Here is a 22561-nt window from a genome sequence, read left to right as displayed (position 1 = left end):
TGCCAGAGGAATATAAGAAATGTATTTTAGTGCTTGTTTCAGGGGTATCTTACAGCTTGCATGTCTCTTCAGGCAGCAGTAGATGCTGCTAATACAGCTTTCTGTTCCAAAGGCATTGCAGTATCCATGCCATGTTCTTTCTGGCTACAGGTTTCTGGCATTTCAAGGTTGCTGCAGAACACAATAGAGGATTTACCTTTTGAGAGTTCCAAACTGTGTGATGCTAAAACAGATGACACTATGCACACACTGAGGGATTATCATGCAACACTTGGTTTGTTAAACATTTATACTCTGGTTACCAAGAGGAAACTGTTTAGGCCCCAATCTTACTCCAGATCCTCTTTCCAACAGAGGTCATAATATGCATTCAAGATAAGGTCAAGTCCTTCCCAACATAACTAGCCATCTTAATCGGTGGGAGGTTCTTCTCACCAGGCATCTTCATCCTCCAAGCAATCATTTTGACTTCTTAGTCGAGGACAGCACACCAACTACATCTCTTCCCTGGATCGCACCTGTCCCACTTTCAGTGTGTTTGGGAAAGCATCACTTCAGACAAGTGGATGCTCAGCACAGTGAAGGAGGGATATGTTCTCCAATTTACCTCCCTTCCTTTTCCCAACCCACCTTCCCCGTCCCTTTTCAGAGACCTTTCGCACAAGACTGTTACTTCAAGAATGCCAGTCTCATCTATAATTGAGAGTGACAGAAGTTCTTTACCAACACAGAAGAAAGAGTTTCTATTCCTGGTACTTCCTGGTCCCAAAGAAATCTGGTGGCCTTCACCCCATTCTAGATCTAAGAAAGCTGAACCATTTCATCAAAAAAAAAAAAATTAAAAAATCAAGAGGCTGGTTACCCTCACTGCATTTATCCCTTCCCTGGAGATTGGTATGCAGCACTCAGTTTACAAGACACTTACTTCCATGTGGCGATAAATTCCTCTGACAAGGAAGTACCTTCAGTTCTTAGCAGACACCAATCATTACCAGTATGCAGTGCTTCCCTTCGAACTGTCATAATCTCCAAGGGACTTCAAGTGCATGGAAATTGTAGCAGCCCACCTCTGCTGCTGGGGTGTTCAGATATTTTCTTACCTTGATGATTGACTAGTTTGTGGAGCATCGAGCAACCAGGTCCAAAACAGCATTCTAATCAGGCAGTTGTTCTCCCATCTGGGTCTGAAACTAAATGTGAACAAATCACAATTATGATCAGTGCATATCCTTCATAGGATCAGACCTTAATGCCAGGACAGACAAGTCTTATCTTCCAAATGAAAAATATCAAGCTTTAGCCTTCCTTTCCAAAATCCTGAATTCCTACCCAATGAAAGCAGTGTATGCCTGCTTTCAGCTCTGGGCCACATCGCCTCATGCATATTTGTAACTCTGCATGCCAGACTTCATCTTACCTATCTACAGGCCTGGCTCCATTCAATATATAGTCCTTCCCAGAACCCTCTGGCCATACGGATTTGCGTACCTGCCATGAGTGCTTCAGTCTGTTGTTTGGTGGTTGGATCCCCACAATGAGTGGAAGATTATTCCATTCTTGTCCCCAGAACTGACTATGACTCTGATAACAGATGCATCTACCAAAGGTTGGAGAGCCCATCTGGATCAACTCTGGACACAAGCTCTTTGGTCACCCCAGGAAGTTTCGCTCCACATAAATGTGTAGAGCTCTGAGCTATTAGTTTGCCTGAAAGATGTTTATGTCCACCATTGAGAATCTGGTAGTACAAGTTCTTACATACAGCACCACTGCCATATTTTATCTGAAGAAGCAGGGAGGTGCAAGATCGTCCCAACTGTGCCAGGAGGCTATCCTATGGAATTTATGCATTCATCATGTTTCCCAGGAGGACTTTCACCATCCAGGATTAAGAAACACACTTGCAGATTCCTTCAGCAGGGTTTTCATAGACCAACACAAATGGTCAATGAGGAAGGACCTTCTCCAGATTTTTCACCAGTAACACGTTTGTTTGGAACCAACCAGAACAACAAGTGCACGAGATTTTGCTCCAGGATGGGCTGCAACCCAGATTCCATCATAGATTCAGTTCTTTTTCTGTGGTCCAGTTGTCTTCTATGTGCAATCCCTTCAATTTCTCTCATTCCGAGAGTATTCAGAAAACTGAAAAGTAACTTCAATCTTGATGCACCAAGATAGTATTGGTTCACAGTCCTTCATCTGCTCTCTGTTCGACCTCCGTTAACTTTGCCTTTGTTTGAGGATCTGTTGTCTCAGAACCAAGGTAAGTCTCTACATCCAAACTTCCAATCTCTCGATCTCATGACATGGATGATCTCTGGTTGAATTCTCATGAGAAATTGTGCTCTCGAGAGGTTCAGACCATCTTTGAACAGCAAAAAGGAACCCACTAGAGCCACGTATGCAGGAAAGTGGACGAGGTTTTTGATTTGGGCACAATCTTAACATTTATTGCCTCTTCACACAGAGGCTACATATGTACTGGAGTATCTGTTGCCCCAAAATGGTCAGGCTTTCAGTTAGTTCTGTGAGAGTTCACCTGCTTCTATTTCTGCGCTACATCCACCAGTCGATGGGTTTTCCATTTTCTCTCACCCTCTTGTTTCTTGATTTTTGAAAGATCTACTCAATGTTTACCCTCCTACGTCTGATCCTGTACCTATATGAGATCTCAGTCTAGTCCTCTCCAAATTCAACACACACACACACACACACACACACACAGAGCTCTGGCTACAACGGCATTACTGTTACTGTGTATGAAAGTAGCCTTTCTGGTGGCAGTCACATCTGCTAAGAGGGTTGCAGAACATCACAATTTTCTTGTCGATCCTCCTTTCGTGGACTTCCATTTAGGCAGTTTCCTTTAGATCACACCATAAGGTAGTGCCAGCTTTCCATCTGAGTCAATCTATTCATTTGCCGGTGTTTTTCCTGAAACCTTTCCTCTAAAGCTGAGAAAACACTTCATACATTGGATGTTCATAGAGGTTTGGTGTTCTATTTGGACTTCACTAGAGTTCTCCCAAGCTTTTCGTAGTTTATGCTGAGCAAGTTAAGGGTCAGTCAGTGTCAATTGAGTGAATCTCTCATTGGATTTTTGACTGCATTAAGCTCTATTGCAATCTTGCTGAAGTCTCTCCTCCACCAAGAGTAACTTCACTCCATGTCCACTTCATCAACATTGATGAGCAATGTTACATTTGCTGATGTCTGCAAGGCAGTAATGTGGTTGTCTGTACATACATTTTGCGCTCATTACACCATCTCTCAAGTGTCTCGTGACAATGCCAACTTTGGCAAGTCAGTGTTACAATCTCTGTTCAGATGATCTGAAGTCCCTCCACCTGTAAGGGAATTGTTTATGCATCACCAGTAGTGGAATGTATATGTGCACAACCACACAAAAGAGAAAAAACAGTTGTTGTTTGAGATGTGTTGTGCACGTATACATTCCAGGACCCTCCCACTTTCTCTGCTACTTTGGACATTATATACAACAATGTGAGGGAATAGAGAGGGAGGCAGCAGCCATATCTGCTTTATGCCCTCACCTTTGAGCACATGCTCCATCTGGTGGTACTCCTTGCAAAAGTCTGACTCGAGTGCACCGGGTGCACAAACACCTGCAGTGTATATGGGCACAATACGTTTCAAAGAACAACAGTTACTGTACTGGTCAGCTACCAGTTTTTTGTTTGTTTGTTTTTTTTGGATGGCGAGATTGTGCAGTATATAAGCCGATCACATCATTTAGCTTATCTGCTTGCTGTAAAACTAATGATTTTAACTGATATTTGATAGCTATTATCTCCCAGTTGAGAAGTAGCTGTCTAATAACTTCATAATTAATAAAAGCCATTTCACATCTGAAAGGGAATATTTTTTATAGTATAATAGGCTTTTTTTAAGATGTATATTTACCCTTGTGACACAAGGCCTTATTTATTAGCAAATATAACGTTTTCCTGTACCTAGTTTCATTCAGCTCTCTGGAGAACCAATTGTATTGATATTCTATATTGGATGGAGAAAATAAGCAAACTAATTTTAGGGAATTTCCTTTAATGTTGTGTACTTTTTTTTTAAGGTTGAGTGACCCATGTTCAAGCAGATGGGATGAAAGAAGTTTGTCCCAGCGATCAAGATCTTGGTCACATAATGGCTATTCTGACCTCAGTACCCTGAGGTACACCAGCCACCACAAAAAGCACCGAAAAGAGAAAAAGAAGACAAAACACAAAAAGAAAGCCAAAAAGCAAAAGCATTTCAAGAAACATAAACAAACTAAAAAAAAGAGAACCTCACCCTCATCAGAGGTAGAATCCTCTCGTTCTTCTATCAGGAGGACAAAGTCATCTCGGGATCGTGAGAGGAAGTCTCCTTCTTCCTCATTATCTTCTAGACGCTCATCCAGAAGAGACTGGTCTAAATCTGACAAAGATGACCAGAGTTCATCAACTCTATCAAGCAGAGATTCTCGATCATATTACAGGTCCAGGGGTAGATCCAGATCTAGATCTAGATCAAGATCTTATTCCAGAAGAAGTTCTAGATCAAGAACAGCATCTAAATTGTCTCATTCTCGAAGCAGATCAAGATCTAGCACTAACTCCAGGCACCACAGGACAGTTTCAAATTCACCACGAAATACTAAAGCAGAATTGAATGAAAATAAGCCAAATAAGACTGAACCTGTAAGAGCAGCAATACCACAAAGTGATAAAGTTGTAATACAACCTGTTGTAGCTGAAAATATTCCGGTTATACCCTTAAGTGACAGTCCTCCACCTTCCAGGTGGAAACCTGGACAAAAGCCCTGGAAACCATCCTATGAGCGAATTCAGGAAATGAAAGCTAAAACAACCCATTTAATGCCTACCCAAAGTAACTACAATTTAGCAAATATTAAAGAGGTTAATACTTCCTCCTCCTCCCATAAGCGACAAAAGAGTTCAGATAGTGATCGAAGTGGTTATTCAAGGTCTCATAGTGAGAGAAGTTCAGATAGTTGGCTAAGATCAAGGAGCAGGTCTTCTCGAAGCAGATCCTACTCTAGATCTTACACAAGATCAAGGAGTCCATCTAGTTCAAGATCAAGATCTCGGTCAACTGGCAGATCTCAGTCACCAAATAGATACCGCAGTGACCAGTCAGGTTATAGCGGGTCATCATCTTATTACTCTCTTAGCGATGACGATAGACATGGAAGCAAAAGGAAATCTGAATCCAGTGAGCAAAATTTCCAATCATTGAAGAAAAGGCAAGAGAGTAGCTCTGAAAGTAGCACAGTTGTCAGGAAGAGTAAAGCCTATGATGAGTCTTCTCAAGAGCAAAAAGAGAGTGAGAGAAGATCATCTTTAGACTTTTCTACAGATAGTGAGCATTCTGTTAAAGTACAGCCAGTCCAGGAGAAAGAAGGACATTCTCAACCAGAAGGAGACAACCAGAAAGAGAATAAAAACAATTTGACTGCTGACAGAAGTGAGGAGAAATCCAAGTCTGAATGCGACAGTGACCATTCAAAAAAGAAATCTTTGAGGGAGAGAACTTCTGAACAGCATAGAAGTGGTGGAAAGACAAAAAGAAAGACATATTCAGGCAGTAAATGGGACTCGGAATCAAATTCAGAAAGAGGAGAGACTAGAAATAGTAGAGAAGATTCTAGGCCCTCATCCAGTAAAGAGGAAGGTGAGGCCACATCAGGATCTGATACAGAGCTCAGTCTTACCAAAAGCAGGGTGAAAACTAAATCAAATTCTTCAGAAGGTTTTCTAGATTCTTCTGATCATACTTGGAAAACAAGCAAGCAACAGTCCTCTTCTGCATCTGAGAATTCCCACTCCAGTTTGGCAAATATTAAAGGAAAGTCAAAAAAACACAAACATGGGTCCAAAAAGAACCTCAAAAAGTCACATTCCAAAAAAGCCAAAGAGAAATCAAAGGAGAAAAAAGAGAAGAAGCATAAGGTTCAGAAACAAAAAGAGCTTTTTCACTGGCAGCCTCCATTGGAGTTTGGGGAGGAGGAAGATGAGGACATGAATGAAAAGCCTGTTACCAGAAATGATAAAAAACAAAAGCAACTTACCAGGGACAGTAAAGATAAAAACCAACAAGCTTATGAAAACAACAAAATGTGCAAAGATAAAACTGGAAATGGTGAAAAGTATTGTGAAGATGAGAACCTCTCGAGTAGGAACCCTACGTGCAATGCATCACCAGATCATAGTCACCTTAATAAAGAGAACAGTGAGCACAACTATTCAGCCAGTACATTAAATCCAGAAATAAATGTGGCTACTTCAAAGAAAGGTGTTAAACATATTGAAGAAAGTAAACAAAATGGATCAGAGGATGTTATGCAGACAGATGATAACATGGAGATTTGTACTCCAGATCGTAACTCTCCTGGAAAGGTGGTTGTGGACATTTTGTCTCCTGTCATCCTGAGTGCTAAATCTCAGACTGTAAATATTAATGCAAACAAAGATTTACAGAATGAGAACCCTGGACCAGACACAGCCAAACAAGGAAACTGTATTAAACAATTGATCAATATTAAAGAAGTCAAAAAAATAGAAATACAAGACAGTAGCTCCGTCACCATGGTCGCTGCTGTGGAAGACACTTTGAAAACTGAAATAACTGAAAATATACAAAGCAGTATGATAGATAATAAATGGAAACCTTTACAGGGTGTAGGTAATCTACAATCTGCTACTACTAGTAGTGCTGCAGAAGTTACAAACAGTACGTCAGCACCTGACTCTAAGCCACAAGGTTTAAGAATAGAAATAAAAAGTAAAAATAAAGTCAGGCCGGGATCTCTGTTTGATGAAGTTAGAAAGACTGCACGGTTAAATCGGAGACCAAGGAACCAAGAGAGTTCAAGTGATGAACAGTCTCCTCCAAGTAGAGATGACAACAGCCAATCCAGGAGTCTAAGTAGGTCACGAAGTAAATCTGAATCTAAATCCAGACATAGAACAAGATCTCTATCCTACAGTCACTCAAGAAGTCGATCACGAAGTTCCACTTACTCATATAGGTTAGTAATTTGTTATGTAATCTCTGTTTTAGTAATCTGCAGTTTTACTTAAACCGTAAGCAAATGAATTTGAGATAGAAGTGCAAGTTCTGTGTTGCCAGGATCTCTCATTTTCCAGCAGTAACGTGCTAACTAGAAACTAGCAATATATCTTTTCACTAACTAGTTTGCAATAAAGAACTTTATTTTTCAAGTTTATCTTGAAGTGTTAATTCGGTTTCCATCACTGTTAATTTTAATTATATTTCAGTACAGTAACTCCTCACTTAATGTTGTAGTTATGTTCCTGAAAAATGCAACTTTAAGTGAAACAATGTTAAACGAATCCAATTGTCCCATAAGATTTAATGTAAATTTAGGGGGTTAGGTTCCAAGGAAATTTTTTGGGGGCAGACAAAGGGCATTATACTGTATACTGTACAGTGTTGTACTGTACTGTGGTTGGGAAGTGCCCCTGGCTTACCCCACACAGACACAGCCCGCTGCAGGCAAGGATGCTAGGAAGCACCTTTGCAGGAGCAGCTTCCCCAGAGAACAGGATCGGATTTTGCCGGGAATGCTCCAGGCCCACCTCTTCCTGTCCCCGCTCTACTCCAGGCCCACCTCTTCCCACCCTACTCTGCCTCCTCTCCGGAGCATGCCACATCCCTCCCTCCCCACCGCCCCCAAGTCCTAAGCACCGCCAAACAGCTGTTTAGCAGCACTTAGGATTTTCTGGGAGGGAGGGGGAGGAGTGGAGATGCGGGGCTTTCTTACTCCTCCCCCTCCTTCCCAGCACTTCGCGCTTAGGACTTTCTGGGAGGGAGGCACAGGAGCGGGGAAGCGCTGTCGCCACACTCCTCCCCCTCCCTCTCAGAAAGTCCTAAGCGCTGCTAAACAGCTCTTTGGCGGTGGGGGAAGCACTGAGAGGGAGGGGGAGGAGGCGGAGAACCGGGACTTGTGCAATGCTCCCTTGTAAAGTCGCTGCTCTTCAAGTGAATCTTACAAGCAGGCAGCCAAACGACGTTATAAGGGAGCATTGCACAACTTTAAACAAGCATGTTCCCTAATTGAGCAGGGACGTAACATTGAAACAATGTTAAGTGAGACAACGTTAAATGAGGAGTTACTGTATATGCTTTTCAAAGTTGTTTTATCAATTATAGATCAAGAAGCTATACAAGAAGCCGAAGCAGAGGATGGTACAGTAGAGATCGGTCAAGAAGTCGAAGTAGATCTTACCACAGTTACAAGAGTCATAGGTAAGGATAGATTTTGTCAGGGAGGTCACAGAAGTCGTGGATTCTGTGACTTTAATGGATGTCAGTGACTTCTTCAGCTTCAGCTGGAGCGTTTCTCAGGGCCCTCCCACCCCCTCGCCCCCAGGGTCTGGAGTAGCATGGCTGGAGTGGCTTTCAGCTCTTTGCCCCCCTTCTGGAGTCTCAGGGCTGAAGCGTCTCTCAGCCCCTCCCCTCCACCCCCTGCAGTGGGGCTTGGACTGTCAGTCCCCCACCCACCGACAGATCACAGCTTCTGTGAATTTTTGTTTATTGCCCATGACTTGTCCATGACTTTGAAAAATTCCCATGACAAAATCTTAACCTTAATCACAGGTAAATTTCTGTGATCGAGATAAGAACACCCTGAGTATGTGTTTATCACAAACTACAAATCAGACACATCCTAGTAAGTTAAATTAGTTTTTTTGATGTTGAGTTGTAGCTATGCAGGTGCATCCTGGAAGCAATCTACTCTGAAATATGTATGCTTTTTAAGAATAGAAACTGACTTTTGTAACTGCTTATTTTTGAAGAATAATTATGTTAAATGTCATGCAGTGTAGACAAGGAATATCAAGAAAGTCACTTAGAATTTTTTTCTAATTCAGTCCTTGTTTCGAATTTAATGATTAAAATGTATTTCTTCGATTGTGTCACAGTCGAACCTATAGTAGAAGTCGATCCAGAAGCAGTTCATATGATCATCACAGTCGATCCAGGTATGGATTATGATACTACACGAACACTGGGAACAAAGTAATTTTTATAACGAGCAAATATATTAAGACAGTGATATTGTTCAAAGTACAGCTTTATAGTAAGCCAAAATATTGCAAACTTACCTTCCTGAAATTAAATCAGATTGTTTTAAAAGAGGAAAAGAGCAATCAGAGTATCCAGATATCAGTCATGGGCATGGTATTAGGCCCTGAAGAGAATTGAATTGATTGGTGCCCTTTACTGCTGCTTTCTACTCTTTTGTCCTCCGTTTTAAATCCCCCCAAATTTTTCTGCTGTTTATTTTACAAGAGTATGGTCAAGGAGGGAAGTCTAGGCTTGATATTCTTTATACTTTGTGCAAAATTTGTCGACAGATTTGTACATTTTTTTATTTTATTTAAAAATACATTATTTTTAAAAGTAAACCACTTATTTGGGTAAACCGCTGTTTTGTGAAGAAACTTTATACTCTTCCTGATAAACATTTTATTACATTTACAATCATTTTGGCTTATTTGCTAAATCCGTCAAGTAGTAATAGGAATATAGCAACAAAAATATTTCCTTATATAAATGTCTTTACAAGAAACATCCAAAATTCTAATTTTGATCATTTTAGAAAAGAACTTTCCAAAGTCTTCAATTATTTTTTTTCCTGTTAAAGTAGGTCATATACTTATGATAGTTACTATAGCAGAAGTCGTAGTCGAAGTAGAAGTCAGAGGAGTGACAGCTACCGCAGATCTCGAAGTTACGACAGACGATCCAGGTATGTAATTTTTCAGTGCCACAATTTCAGAAACTTAACTGTACACAATTAATTTCCTTAGGTGCTTTACTGGAAGTTTATAAGGAACAACATTTCAATAGATGCAGTCTTTTTTCAAGTATAAAATGTACTGTTACTAGCAAATTTGTTTAATGATAAATTAAGAACCAGAAATATAAAGAGATAACACAAACACACGCAATCCCTACTTCCAAGAACTCTAAGGAAAGAGGAGGGCAAAGGGATTTGAGAGGAGAGAGAAATCATTGTATTATATGTAATCCATTGTGTGTATGTGTACATATGTTCATCTCTACACATGCATATACACATTTTTTTTTAAATCTGTCATTTAATTCCCATTGGCTAAATCAGGAAAAGTAATTGCAGAATTTAAAATTGACCATGCTTGTGCTTAAATGCCAAGGGTATAAAGGACTGAAAATTACCCCAAGTGTCAAGATTCTACTGGATGGTAGATCCTTTTTAGCTAGACCTCAATGTCTAATACAAAAAACTTGTGAAAGGGAGATGAAAAATAACTATGCTAACAGGAATGACAATCAAAATGATGCTTCCTACAGTGTAATTACAGCTACAATTAAAGGTTTCAGAGTAGCAGCCGTGTTAGTCTGTATCCACAAAAAGAACAGGAGTACTTGTGGCACCTTAGCGACTAACAAATTAATTGCAGCATAAGCTTTCGTGGGCTACAGCTCACTTCATCTCTAAGGTGCCACAAGTACTCCTGTTCTTTTTGCAGCTACAATTAAAGTAACTCTAAGTGTAATTACATTTACACTTCTATAGACTTTAGCTACATTCTTCACAGTCCAATTGCTGTTAAAGGTGACGTTCCTAGCACATGTTTAAAAAAGAATCGTCTACTAGCCTAGTGCATTGCTGGTATTGCTGTCTGTACAGTGTGGTCCATGGTATAAATTTGGGACTATATATCACCCTCAATCCACAATGGAATTCCTTCAGATGTCTGTGGGAGGTTTGCACAAAGATCAAGGATGGAATATGATCTTTCGGTAGTAAGTTAAGTTAAATTTTAGTTGTTCTCTCAACCAGCATCACTTGGGTGGGAAAATGTACCAGTGTTTAGCAACATCACTGTTTCTGCCCTTTTTTTCTTCCTTCTCCATTCTCCTTTCTTTTTCATTCCCCAATTTTCTTGTTTCCTCTCTTTCTCTCCTTGTAACAATTCCATTTCTAGCCTGTGGAAATCACTCCCACCCCTTCCCATCCCATCCACTGGTGACATAGGACTTGTCTGCACAGTGCAGTAACACACATCAGAGAGGTGTGAATTCTAACTTTCACCAATGTGTTGCATGCTAACTGGCCTGTGTAGACCCTTCCGGTGTGCACTCAAAGTTTCCTACTGTGCACTAGAGAACTTTTAGTGCTCACCAACAGGGTCTGTCAGTCAGTTAGTGCACAACACTAGAATTGACACCCCCCACACTGGTGTGCATTACCACACTGAGTAGACATGCCCATAAAGTTGTTTCATTCTGCATTAATGTTGACATCCTCATGAGGATAATGGAGAGTGGGAAGTAGACCCCTCTGAATAGTTGTTTCAGGCTTCCTGCAAACATCAGGAAGACAACATTGGATATGGGTACGCTTATTTGCATTTGGAAGGTTTTCTTCACAACCGAAAGGACCAAAAAAGAACATCAAGCAAGCTGCATCCTGGCCATTGGCCAAGTATTCAACACTTCTGGTTTATATACCCAGGAAGTGCCTATGCTCATTTTGATACGCTGGTATTTCCAAAACCTAGTTTTATCATTTCAGGGGGCCCAGTCTTGCAAACCCCTTCTCACGTGTTGATTTGATACTACTCACATGAGGTAAGGGTTTTGCAGGATTAGGCCCTTGGAGAAAACACAAGTAAAACAGCTCTAAGGATCCATTCAAAAAGACACTGCCTGTTCAGCCTGTGCTAGCTCACTGAACTCAAGCAAAACGAAATATATCTTTTGGTTCTGCTTCCAAAATTTAGTTACTGTGGGTGATATCCTGGCCACACTGAAGTTAATGGCAAATGCCCTGTTGACCTCACTGCAAACTCTGGAAATTTAGCAACATTTTGGATGTAACAAATAGACTTTGAAATGACGAAGCTCTATCAAAATGATTCCATTTTCAATGGAATCATAGAAAATTAGGGTTATAATCATAGAATCATAGAATATCAGGGTTGGAAGGGACCTCAGGAGGTCATCTAGTCCAATCCTCTGCTCAAAGCAGGACCAATTCCCATCTAAATTATCCCAGCCAGGGCTTTGTCAAGCCTGACCTTAAAAACCTCTAAGGAAGGAGATTCCACCACCTCCCTGGATAACCCATTCCAGTGCTTCACCACCCTCCTAGTGAAAAAGTCTTTCCTAATAACCAACCTAAACCACCCCCACTGCAACTTGAGACCATTACTCCTTGTTCTGTCACCTGGTACCACTGAGAACAGTCTAGATCCATCCTCTTTGGAACCCCCTTTCAGATAGTTGAAGGCTGCTATCAAATCCCCCTTCACTCTTTTCTTCTGCAGACTAAAGAAGCTCAGTTCCCTCAGCCTCTCCTCGGAAGTCATGTGCCCCAGTCCCTTAATCATTTTTGTTGCCCTCTGCTGGACTCTCTCCAATTTGTCCACATCCTTTCTGTAGTGGGGTCCCAAAACTGGATGCAATACTCCAGATGTGGCCTCACGAGTGCTGAATAGAGGGGAATGATCATGTCCCCCTCTATCTGCTGGCAGTGCCCCTACTTATACAGCCCAAAATACCATTACCCTTCTTGACAACAAGGGCACACTGTTGACTCTCATCCAGCTTCTCGTCCACTATAATCCCCAGGTCCTTTTCTGCAGAACTGCCGCTTTAGCCAGTCAGTCCCCAGCCTGTAGCTGTGGATGGGATTCTTCCATCCTAATCCCTACCCTCCAGCATATCTACCTCTCCTCCCAGCTTAGTGTCATCAGCAAACTTCCTGAGGGTGTAATCCATCCCATCATCCAGATCATTAATGAAGAAGTTGAACAAAACTGGCCCCAGGATCGACCCCTGGGGTACTCCGCTTGACACTGGCTGCCAACTAAACATCAAGCTGTTGATCACTACCTGTTGAGCCCAACGATCTAGCCAGGTTTCTGTCCACTTTATACTCCATTCATCCAATCCATACTTTTTTAACTTGCTGGCAAGAATACTGTGGGAGACCGATCAAAAACTTTGCTAAAGTCAAGATATATCACGTTCACTGCTTTCCCCATATCCACAGAGCCAGTTATCTCATCATAGAAGGCAATCAGGTTGTTCAGGCATGACTTGCCCTTGGTGAATCCATGTTGACTGTTCCTGATCACCTTCCTCTCCTCCAAGTGCTTCAAAATGGATATACATTGTGTTCCTGTAGAAGTTTCCACAGATTTTTTTTTTTCTTTTCACCTACACTCATCTCCTAAGATTTGGATCACCACAGTTTTGAACTTGAAACAAAAAGATAGAAATCTGATTTGTAAGGAGTTTTAAATTTTTTCTTTTTCTTTTTTTTTTAAATTGTAGGTCTTATGGCTCTGACAGTGAAAGTGATCGCAGTTACTCTAACAAGCGAAGCCCCAGTGAAAGCAGCAGATCTAGCTGAAAATGTCTCCTCAGCAATGTAGATTGTATTTAGTAATTCTATGTAAATGTTGTAATACCTTTGTTCTGTCAGTGTCACAAGTGAAGGTGAAGGATGTTTACTGAGTAAGGTGAAACTTGCTTATTAGCAGTGGATTCATTTGACTGGCTGCATTGATGAATGGACATTTTGAGCACAACTCAGCTAAGGTTTTGGGTTTTTTCCCTTATGCCAAATGCTACTGTAACAAACTATGAAGATAAAATTTATTTGACTGAATCACATTTTCCAAGCCATGAAATTACATTGATGTACATTTGCTGGTATTCCTTTTCTGGGTGCAGCAATCTGTACTGTCTCAAAGTATCCATATAAATACCGGAGGGCTCTCAGCCTACTATTTTGAAATAAATGCTGATAACTATAAAACTTTGAAGAAAAATATTTGTAAAGGCTGCCATCTGTATATTTTATTAAAATGCTTATTTTTAAATGCTGGCCATCAGTTCAGTGGTGTCTTGTACATACTACTTATAAACATAGATTTGATTAACAGTAGCAAGGTGATGAAAACCAACTGCCACACTGTCTTAACACTCAACCCCTTTGTACCTTGATATTGAAGAGGTATAAGGAAAAGGGTGAGATACTGTATACCAAGCAGATTGTAATAATTAGGCACAATGTGCAAAGAAAAGGGTGATGAATCAGAGTTGATTCTTAATATCTGACTTGTTGTCTAAGAACTTAAATGTTTTTAAGTGATTTTCTTTGTGATAATTAGCCCAATGTTTAAGACCCCAGAAAAAAAAATTGCTTCTAGGCAGTCCTATTTCAATTCATGCCGCTGTGCGTGGAGCACATCAGTTTGTCTTTGAAGCTGAACATTATAAATCTTTGAGTCACATTATAAGTCCATGAAAATAGACATGCAAAGTAGTTTTGACAGAATAAATCATAATGGCCCATTCCAAAATGTTTGTAGGTAAAACATTGTCTTCTAAGTTAGGATGTATCCCTTCTGTCTTAGGGAGATGTCATTGTGCAGTTATTGGACTATTTATTAATCTGTAATAGGCATTGCTATAAAAGTGATACGCTTAATAAAAAGTATCCACAGTACTTTTGAAGTTTAATACCAAAAGTGAGTCCACATTATGGACAAATGGTTTGCAAAAGTTGTGTTGAATAATTTTTTGCAAAACTCTGGTTCAACTGATTTAAAATTACTTGTAAATAAATACATTTTTCGTTGTTTAAGAATTTGTATACTAAGAAATGATTTTTTTATTTAAATGGCAGTAATAAACTCCTGAAATCTGGGTTTATAATGGAAAAGCTGACTAATGTAGCTTTAGCGGTGCTAATGAGTACTGCAATGTACTATAATAGCTTGCTTTACTAACTTTCTGTAATACTTTGAGATTGTTTACTTTTCTCAAATGTTTTGCAACAGTGAATTTTTTTTTTTGTATCAGGAGCTTTGAAGTGTAAAAAGTTGTCAATTTTTTTCTTAGTTAATTCAATAATTTTGATAGCATTAAATTGCTAAAAATTAGTCTTTAGGTGCTCAGCTGAAACATGCAAAGGAAATTCAAAAAGAAGGTTGAAAATGTAATGTCATACTCCACTTACCTTCTGTGCATAGAGAAGAGAGGGCAATTAGTTTGCAAGGTCCTGGGATACCTAGAACTGAACTAATTGAGATATGAATATCCAGCTTTCAAACATAGGTCCAAATCAGGTTCTTAATTCCAAAAGTTACGATGAAACCCTTCTAATACTTTTGGTAGCTTTAACAGAAAAAGCACATCCACAATCTTTTAAATCCATATTTTGTAAGTTCTTGAAATATACATTCAAAAGAAGCTATAAATAGTTGTGTTCTAGCAGGTCATGCAGGTTTACAGAAATTTTTCTAATAAAGTTGCAACCTGCTAATCAATGAATGAATATGTCATTGCTAACTCAAAACAACTACAGTGTTAGTTGGAGCAGATCCATAATTTTAAATGCAAAAGTAAGTGAATATTTCACCTTGTTTGCAAGGGATTAATTCATATTAAAGTTTTACTATTTTAAGTGCTAAACATGAAATAAGGCATCCAAAATCTTAAACACTGCCATATCACATGGGGTAAAAACAAAAAGTGTTCCCAGGCTATAACTTTGTCATGTTTCAGGCTAGAGTTGACTTTTCAAGCTAGAGAAACGGTGCAATAGAAATACTGTCAAGTAATAATTATACCAGTCCAAAGCATACTGCTAGAATGTTATATTTTTATGGTTCACATCAGCAATTGTCGCTTTATAAAGGGATTCACTCTGTATTTAGGACTCTGTATTACGTCGAATTGTCCTAATAGAAAATGCACTATTGAGCGTTTTTATAATGTTCTGTTTATTTACTGCAAATTTGTTATTCAGAAGCAGGTGGTGGTTAAAAATGTCAATGGAATTTTTGTACATATATGCAAACATTGATTTCTTTACATTTGAAAAAATTCCTATAGTACTTATGAGGGGAACTTAAAGAAATTAAAAGTATACTTCAAGTTCTGTATCCATCTGTGTGGTTTTTTTCTCTCTAAAAGACTGCAAGTTGTCTTTTCTCTTCCTGACCAATATAGGAAAGGATTCCTACATCTATATAGTTCATTTACATAATAGCTGCGTGAGGAACAAATATTTTGAAAAGTTTTGAAGCAAGGAAGTGGTCAGACACCAAATCAAGATATGTAAAATGTGCGTATTCTTGGTGAAAGAATACACTTAACAGATCTTGGCTGAAATTCTCACTTTAAATGCTGAGCTAAATATTATTTCCCAAATACACATTGCCACATCATTTGTGTAACACTCAGAATGTGGGATTAGTTTTAGTCAGCAGATATAATGGCTTAGCAAAATAAGCCATTAGTCTTTTAGAACTTCTGTTCCAGAAAAACTGGATTTCATGGAAAGATCAGCATTGTCTTAATGGAAAGACTAATTGCCACTGTACATGGTAAAAATGGATTTCCTGCAGGCAGGGGCAAATAATAGCATACATCTGTGTTGTTAGATCTAGTCTCTGGCACAAGCTGGCTGACCTCTATTTTCTACATTGTGGGCCAAAACATGATCTCTATCTTTTGGTGTAAACTGCAAGCAAAAGTCAGTGGAATCCATAGATCCCAAGGCCAGGAGGGATCACGATGATCATCTAATTTCACCTGCTATAACACAGGCCATAGAACTAAACCAAAATAATTCCTAGAGCAGACCTTTTACAAAACCATCCAATCTTGACTTGAAAATTTAATGATTGAAAATCCATCATGACCCTAGGTAAATTGTTCCACCGATTAATTACTCACTGTTAAAGTTTACATTTTGTTTCCACTCTGAAAATTACACTGCTATAAGACCAGAATCCAGCCCTGCATATTTATTTCTCTTTAACCACTGTTTATAAATTTAGAATTGTATGTGGAGATAATCAGTAGACAGAGTAGGTTTTACAGCTAAAAAAAAATGTAGTTGTCATTCAGTTGTTGGGGAGGGATAGCTCAGTGGTTTGAGCATTGGCCTGCTAAACCTAGGGTTGTGAGTTCAATCCTTGAGGGAGCCACTTAGATCTGGGGCAAAATCAGTACTTGGTCCTGCAAGTGAAGGCAGGGGGCTGGACTCAATGACCTTTCACAGTCCCTTCCAGTTCTATGAAATAGGTATAGCTCCATATATTAAGGGATGTATTGTTAGTTCAGGGCATCATTCCATAAAATTGAAATCTAAAATCCTAGAACATAATACCTATGTTTCATTTTAAACCTAAATTTGGTTGAGTGGGTTATATCTTCATATTTCTGGCTGGTTTTATTAGCTTATCAACTACATGGCATCCAGAATGCTCTAGCAATGTAGCTCTGTAGAGGAGACTATCTTCAGGAATCTATAATTACAGGTGAGAAATTTCCTTTTTAATATGCCTAAGGGAGGAAAATAACAACTTTGGGCATAATGGAATCCATCACATGAATAACTAGCTCTTGTGCTCTAAACAGTTTAAAAAGCAGCAACATAAATGCAGTTTTTCTTTTTTAAATAGATTTGCACATGAAGAGGTCTTTAGTTCCTCCAGTATCACCTTTACATGAGGGTTGTTTGTGTCCTTGTCCTGGGGTGGTAAGAAACATTTTAAAATGCTCTAGCTGAGGATCACCCACTTTCTGACAGTGTATTAAATTTCTCTTGATGGCCTTACGTGGTTCATCATGATCATGCTTACTGTTTGGAGCAGAACGCAGCATTTAGATGACCTTGAGCTGCAGTACGCCGGAACTCATCTGGTGTAATTTCCAACATGAATGCTGCCTAGGATTTAAATCACAAGAAGATAAAGCTTCAAATTCTCCTGCAGTCCTACACCAATATAAACAACTTTTTGCATTAATATGGTTGTGAAACACACTTATCCACCTGCATTTTAGTTTTTTGCTATTTATAGGAGGTTAAATCTCTTATTAAAATTTTATAAACTGTTAATTAAAGGGACCAATTTCTGCATTTAAAATTACATCCATTCAACTTGAAGTCAATGGAATTGCATGGGTATAACCAGTTAGGATGTGTTACCAGTGTTTTATAAAGCTAAAACACTGGTACTGGGGGGGGTGTGTGTGTGTGTATATGTATATATAAATAGAAGTCCTTACTATTTTGCAATCTGTCATATTTAAAGCCCTTAAAGGTGATCTGCAAATGATTTTTTTTAAAATGGAACTTATTTAGCATTGAGAGTACCCAGGGGCCAGCCATGTTGTGCCCTCATTATGCTAATTGCTGTGTAAAAAATACAAAAAATGAAAGTCTCTGCCCCAAACTGCTTATACAGACAAGTCTTATCTTACGCGGGGGTTCCGTTCCGCGGTTATCGTATAAAGCAAAAACCGCATATACTCAAAATTATATCCCCAAACCCTTTAAATCCCGCCCGCAGCTCCGGTGGCCGGACCGGGGCAGCATTTAAAGGGCTCCTCCGGGCTTCCCGCCGTGGTGGGGAGCCCGGAGGAGCCCTTTAAGTCCCGCCCACAGCTTTGGCAGCCGGGCTGGGGCTGGCATTTAAACGGCCCGGAGCTCCACGGTGGCTAGAGCCTCGGGCCCTTTAGTTCACCACAGGGGCTACCAGCCACCTCTGCAGCTGGGAGCCTCCTGGGTGATTTAAAGGCCCTGGGACCAGCCACAGCTGGTGCCCCAGGACCTTTAAATCTTGAGGCCACGCCCCCCTGCTTGAGGCCACGCCCCCGGACTCCGGCCGTACAGTGTAAAGTGAAAATTGCGCATGTTAAATGTGCGTAAGTTGCGACAGACCTGTAATCTAAAAGACAAGACAGAATAGGTGGCTGAGGCAAACAAGCACATGGAGGAGACAGGGCAATGGCCCTTTTTGTGTTTCCCCATGATGTAGAAAGTTCTAGTCAGGGTTTATTAAGGTGTGTCTTGGTTTTTGGTATTGGATTACATACTGGCCCTCAAGAAATGGGGTGTCTCAGTGAGCTCAATCAGAGTACACCTTGAGGCAATCACAGCTTTCCACCTCAAAATGGGCGAGTTCTCAATCTTCGTCCACCCTACCACTAAACATTTTCTCCAGGGTCTTTGCAGCCACTACCCTGAAATATAAGCCCCCACTCCATCATGGGACCACAGTCTGGTGCTGTGATACCTTACAGGGTCCCCTTTTGAGCCATAGCGGTGTGCTCACTTCTCCACCTCTCCATGCAGGTGGCCTTCCCTGTTGCTATCACATCCGCCTGCCACGGGTGACCCAGTGTCCGTTTTTTGACCGAAACACCTGGTTGAAAAGGGACCCTGGTGGCTCCGGTCAGCACTGCCGACCAGGCCATTAAAAGTCTGGTTGGCGGTGCTGAGGGTCTAAGGCAGGCTAGTCCCTACCTGTCCTGGCTCCATGCTGCACCCCGGAAGTGGCCAGCAGGTCCGGCTCCTAGGTGGAGGGAGGCCATGGGGCTCCGCATGCTGCCCGAGCACTGGCTCCTCACTCCCATTGGCTGGGAACCATGGCCAATGGGAGCTGCGGGGGCGGTGCCTGCAGGTGAGAGCAGCACACAGAGCTGCCTGCTAAGCCTCCGCCTAGGAGCCAGACCTGCTGGCCGTTTCTGGGGTGCAGTGTGGAGTCAGGACAGGCAGGAACCCTGCCTTAGCACCCTCCACTGCGCTGCTGACTGGGAGCTGCTGGAGATAAGCCTGTGCCCCAGCCCTGAGCCCCCCCTCAAACCTGGAGCCGCCTCCTGTACCCCAAACCCCTCATCCCTGGCCCACCACAGAATCTGCACCCCCCAGACAGAGCCCTCACCCCCCTGAACCCCAACCCGCTGCCCCAGCCCAGAGCCCTCACACACTGAACCTCTCATTTCTGGCCCTATCTTGGAGCCTGCACCCCCAGTTAGAGCCCCCACCTCCCGCACCTCAACCCCCTGTCCCATCCCAGTGAAAGTGAGTGAGGGTGGAGGAGAGCGAGTGACAGAGAGAGGGGGGCTGGAGTGAATGGGGGCAGGGCCTCGGAAGGGGCGGGGCTAAGGTGTTAAATGGGATGGACCGATGGCTGGATTATTAAAGGAGCCGATGGGGTTTAGGATTCCAGCTCGGTGCGTTTGCTCTCGCTTGCTCGAACAGCTGAACTGTGAAAGCCTTGTGTTGGTGATCCTCACTTACTGATGGGTGTCGTTCCATTCCAACCAAGTGCTCACTAGTATGAGGTAAGGGCTCCTCGATCTGTCCCGTGGTGACACTAGGGACCCTATCCTGAATCCAGTCTGTCTTTGCTGCAAAGTAAGATGAAAGCTCCTGATGGCAGGAAACATTAGACTGAGCCCTTGGGGAACGCAGCCCAGCTTAATCAGGTGGCTCACTACTTGTGGCTGCTCTGTTGCTAGGGAATTCACAGATGTTATGTAAGAGGAGAGATGAGACCTCTGAGTCCTCACCACAGCCCTGGCCTTCGATTGTAAAATCTCTAAGCTCTGCAATCAATGCTCCCCGCCACTGTTCCTGTCCCCTTCCCTCTCGATCAATATGGCCTCCACTGGTGTAGTATCTACACAATCTTTAATGTATTTGCCTTCACAACACCCCTGCGAGGCAGAGAAGTGCTGTTTATTGTCCCCTTTTTACAGAGGAGATACTGAGGCACAGACACATTGCGTCACATACCCCATGTTCACACAGTCTGTGGCAGAGCCAGGAATTGAAACCAGGTTGTCCGAGCCTCAGGCAAAGGCACTAGACCCTGCTTCCTCTTGTGCCGGATCTGTCTCGGCATCCATAAATCATGGTATCTTGTGAAAACAACATCAAGGAAGGGGACATCTGAGAGCTAATGCTTTGATGATTGTAGACAACTGATGTTTCTAACGCCCTTCCGGCCCATTGATTCACTGGTCCAGTGGCTGGAGAACATTCTGCCCTAGAGAATTCGGAAGTCTCCAAAGGCAGAGGGGCGGTTGAAAGGCCTGTGCCACTATCCGGTGAAAGTGATAATTAACGCTACCACTTAGTCACAGCAGTCCCAGATTCCATGACTTTCTGGACCTCCGTAACTTCTTACGCTTCAGCTTTCAGCAGCTGAGGCCGGGGCTGGAGGTGGGACTGTGTGCCCCTGCCCTGCTGTAACTGGGGCTGGATGGCTGGAAGCAGGGACCCTCCAGCCCCTTCCCTGCGGCTTGCAGGCAGGGCGGCTGCAGCCAGGCTGTGCGCCCCTGTCCCGCAGCTGCGGCCAGCTCTGGAGCGGGGGCTGTGTCCCCTGTGGATGTGCCCCCCGCTGCGCCCCAACCCCACAGTTTCCGCCGGGGCCATGCGCCCCCCTTGCTGCATCCCTGGGCCGTGCACTGCACCCCTCTCCCACAGCTGCGGCCAGCTCCAGAGCGGGGGCTGCACCCCCCACTGTGCCCCCCCCACTGCGCCCCAGCCCTGCAGCTTTGGCTGTGGGCTGCAGCTGGGGCTGTGTGCCCCTAGCCAGTGGGTGCCATGTGCCCCATTCGCGGCTTCCCAGAGCCCTGTGCCTCCCCACCCTGGCTGCCGCCTGAGCTTGGCAAGGGCTATGGCTGGGCTGTGCACTCCTGTCCTGCAGCTCTGGACCAGGGGCTGTGCACCCCCCATTGTTGTGTCCCCGGCTGGAGCTGCTACTGGTTGTGCCACCCGCCATGGCGGGGATCTCGGCCTGTCAGTCGCCCCCTCCCCCCCGGGACTCCATTCCTCTCCCCCTACTGAGTCCTGCCCCCGGTTATTTTTAGTAAAGTCACGGGCAGGTCACGGCCTCCCTGAATTTTTGTTTATTGCCCATGACCTGACCGTGACTTTTACTGAAAATAACCATGACCAAATCTTAACCTTAGTGATAATTAGACCAGAACAAGGTGCTGCTCCCTACACTCCCAATATGCACATCTAGAACAACAGTAAGAGTCAAGTATCGGGGGGTAGCCGTGTTAGTCTGTATCCACGAAAACAAGGAGTCCTGTGGCACCTTAAAGACTAACAGATTTATCTGGGCAAAGTTACAGATGCAGGCATTGTATAAGGACACATGAAGAGAAGGGAATTACCTCACTAGTAGAGAGCCAGTGTTGACAGGGCCAATTCGATCAGGGTGGATGTGGTCCACTCCTAATAATAGATGAGGAGGTGTCAATTCCAAGAGAGGCAAAGCTGCTTTTGTAATGAGCCTTGCACTCCCAGTCCCTATTCAAGCCCAAATTAATGGTGCTAAATTTGCAAATGAATGTTAATTCTGCTGTTTCTCTTTGAAGTCTGTTTCTGAATTTTTTTTTGTTCAAGAACAGTTACTTTTAAATCTGTTATAGAATGTCCAGGGAGGTTGAAGTGTTCTCCTACTGGCTTTTGTATGTTACCATTCCTGATGTCTGATTTGTGTCCATTTATTCTTTTACGTAGGGACTGTCTGGTTTGGCCAATGTACATGGCAGAGGGGCATTGCTGGCACATGATGGCATATATCACATTAGTAGACATGCAGGTGAATGAGCCTGTTGCCGGCTCAAAGGGCCCGAGGCGGAGCAACAGCAGGGTTCGTTGCCCGGTGTGCGTCGCACTAATTAACACACCAGG

General features: G+C 42.4%; 1 protein-coding gene and 1 long non-coding RNA gene across 10 annotated transcripts in view; one reads left to right on the top strand and one right to left on the bottom strand.

The window, feature by feature from the left end:
• NKTR (natural killer cell triggering receptor) overlaps window positions 1–15990 on the top strand; it is a 69312-nt gene extending 53322 nt beyond the window's left edge. For 7 of the 9 annotated variants that reach the window (XM_039523413.1, XM_039523409.1, XM_039523412.1 and 4 more), the window contains 5 exons: window positions 4094–7051; window positions 8197–8292; window positions 8970–9029; window positions 9695–9799; window positions 13378–15990. In XM_039523413.1, the coding sequence (XP_039379347.1) occupies window positions 4094–7051; window positions 8197–8292; window positions 8970–9029; window positions 9695–9799; window positions 13378–13456 (3298 nt within the window). In that variant the 3' untranslated portion in view covers window positions 13457–15990. The remainder of the gene's footprint in view (window positions 1–4093; window positions 7052–8196; window positions 8293–8969; window positions 9030–9694; window positions 9800–13377) is intronic. The other 2 variants (XM_039523410.1, XM_039523407.1) reach the window with 1 other exon arrangement.
• On the bottom strand, window positions 4364–22078 carry LOC120397488. The gene is made up of 3 exons (XR_005593823.1): window positions 22039–22078; window positions 17706–17791; window positions 4364–4437 (listed from the first exon to the last, which is right to left on the bottom strand). It is a non-coding gene; the product is annotated as an uncharacterized LOC120397488 (long non-coding RNA).
• Between the last annotated feature and the right edge of the window lie 483 nt (window positions 22079–22561).

Source organism: Mauremys reevesii, linkage group 2, assembly GCF_016161935.1.
Source record: "Mauremys reevesii isolate NIE-2019 linkage group 2, ASM1616193v1, whole genome shotgun sequence".
Lineage (NCBI taxonomy): Eukaryota > Metazoa > Chordata > Testudines > Geoemydidae > Mauremys > Mauremys reevesii.
The sequence above is the reverse complement of the archived record's forward strand: the minus strand, read 5'-3'. Positions and strand labels throughout refer to the sequence as shown.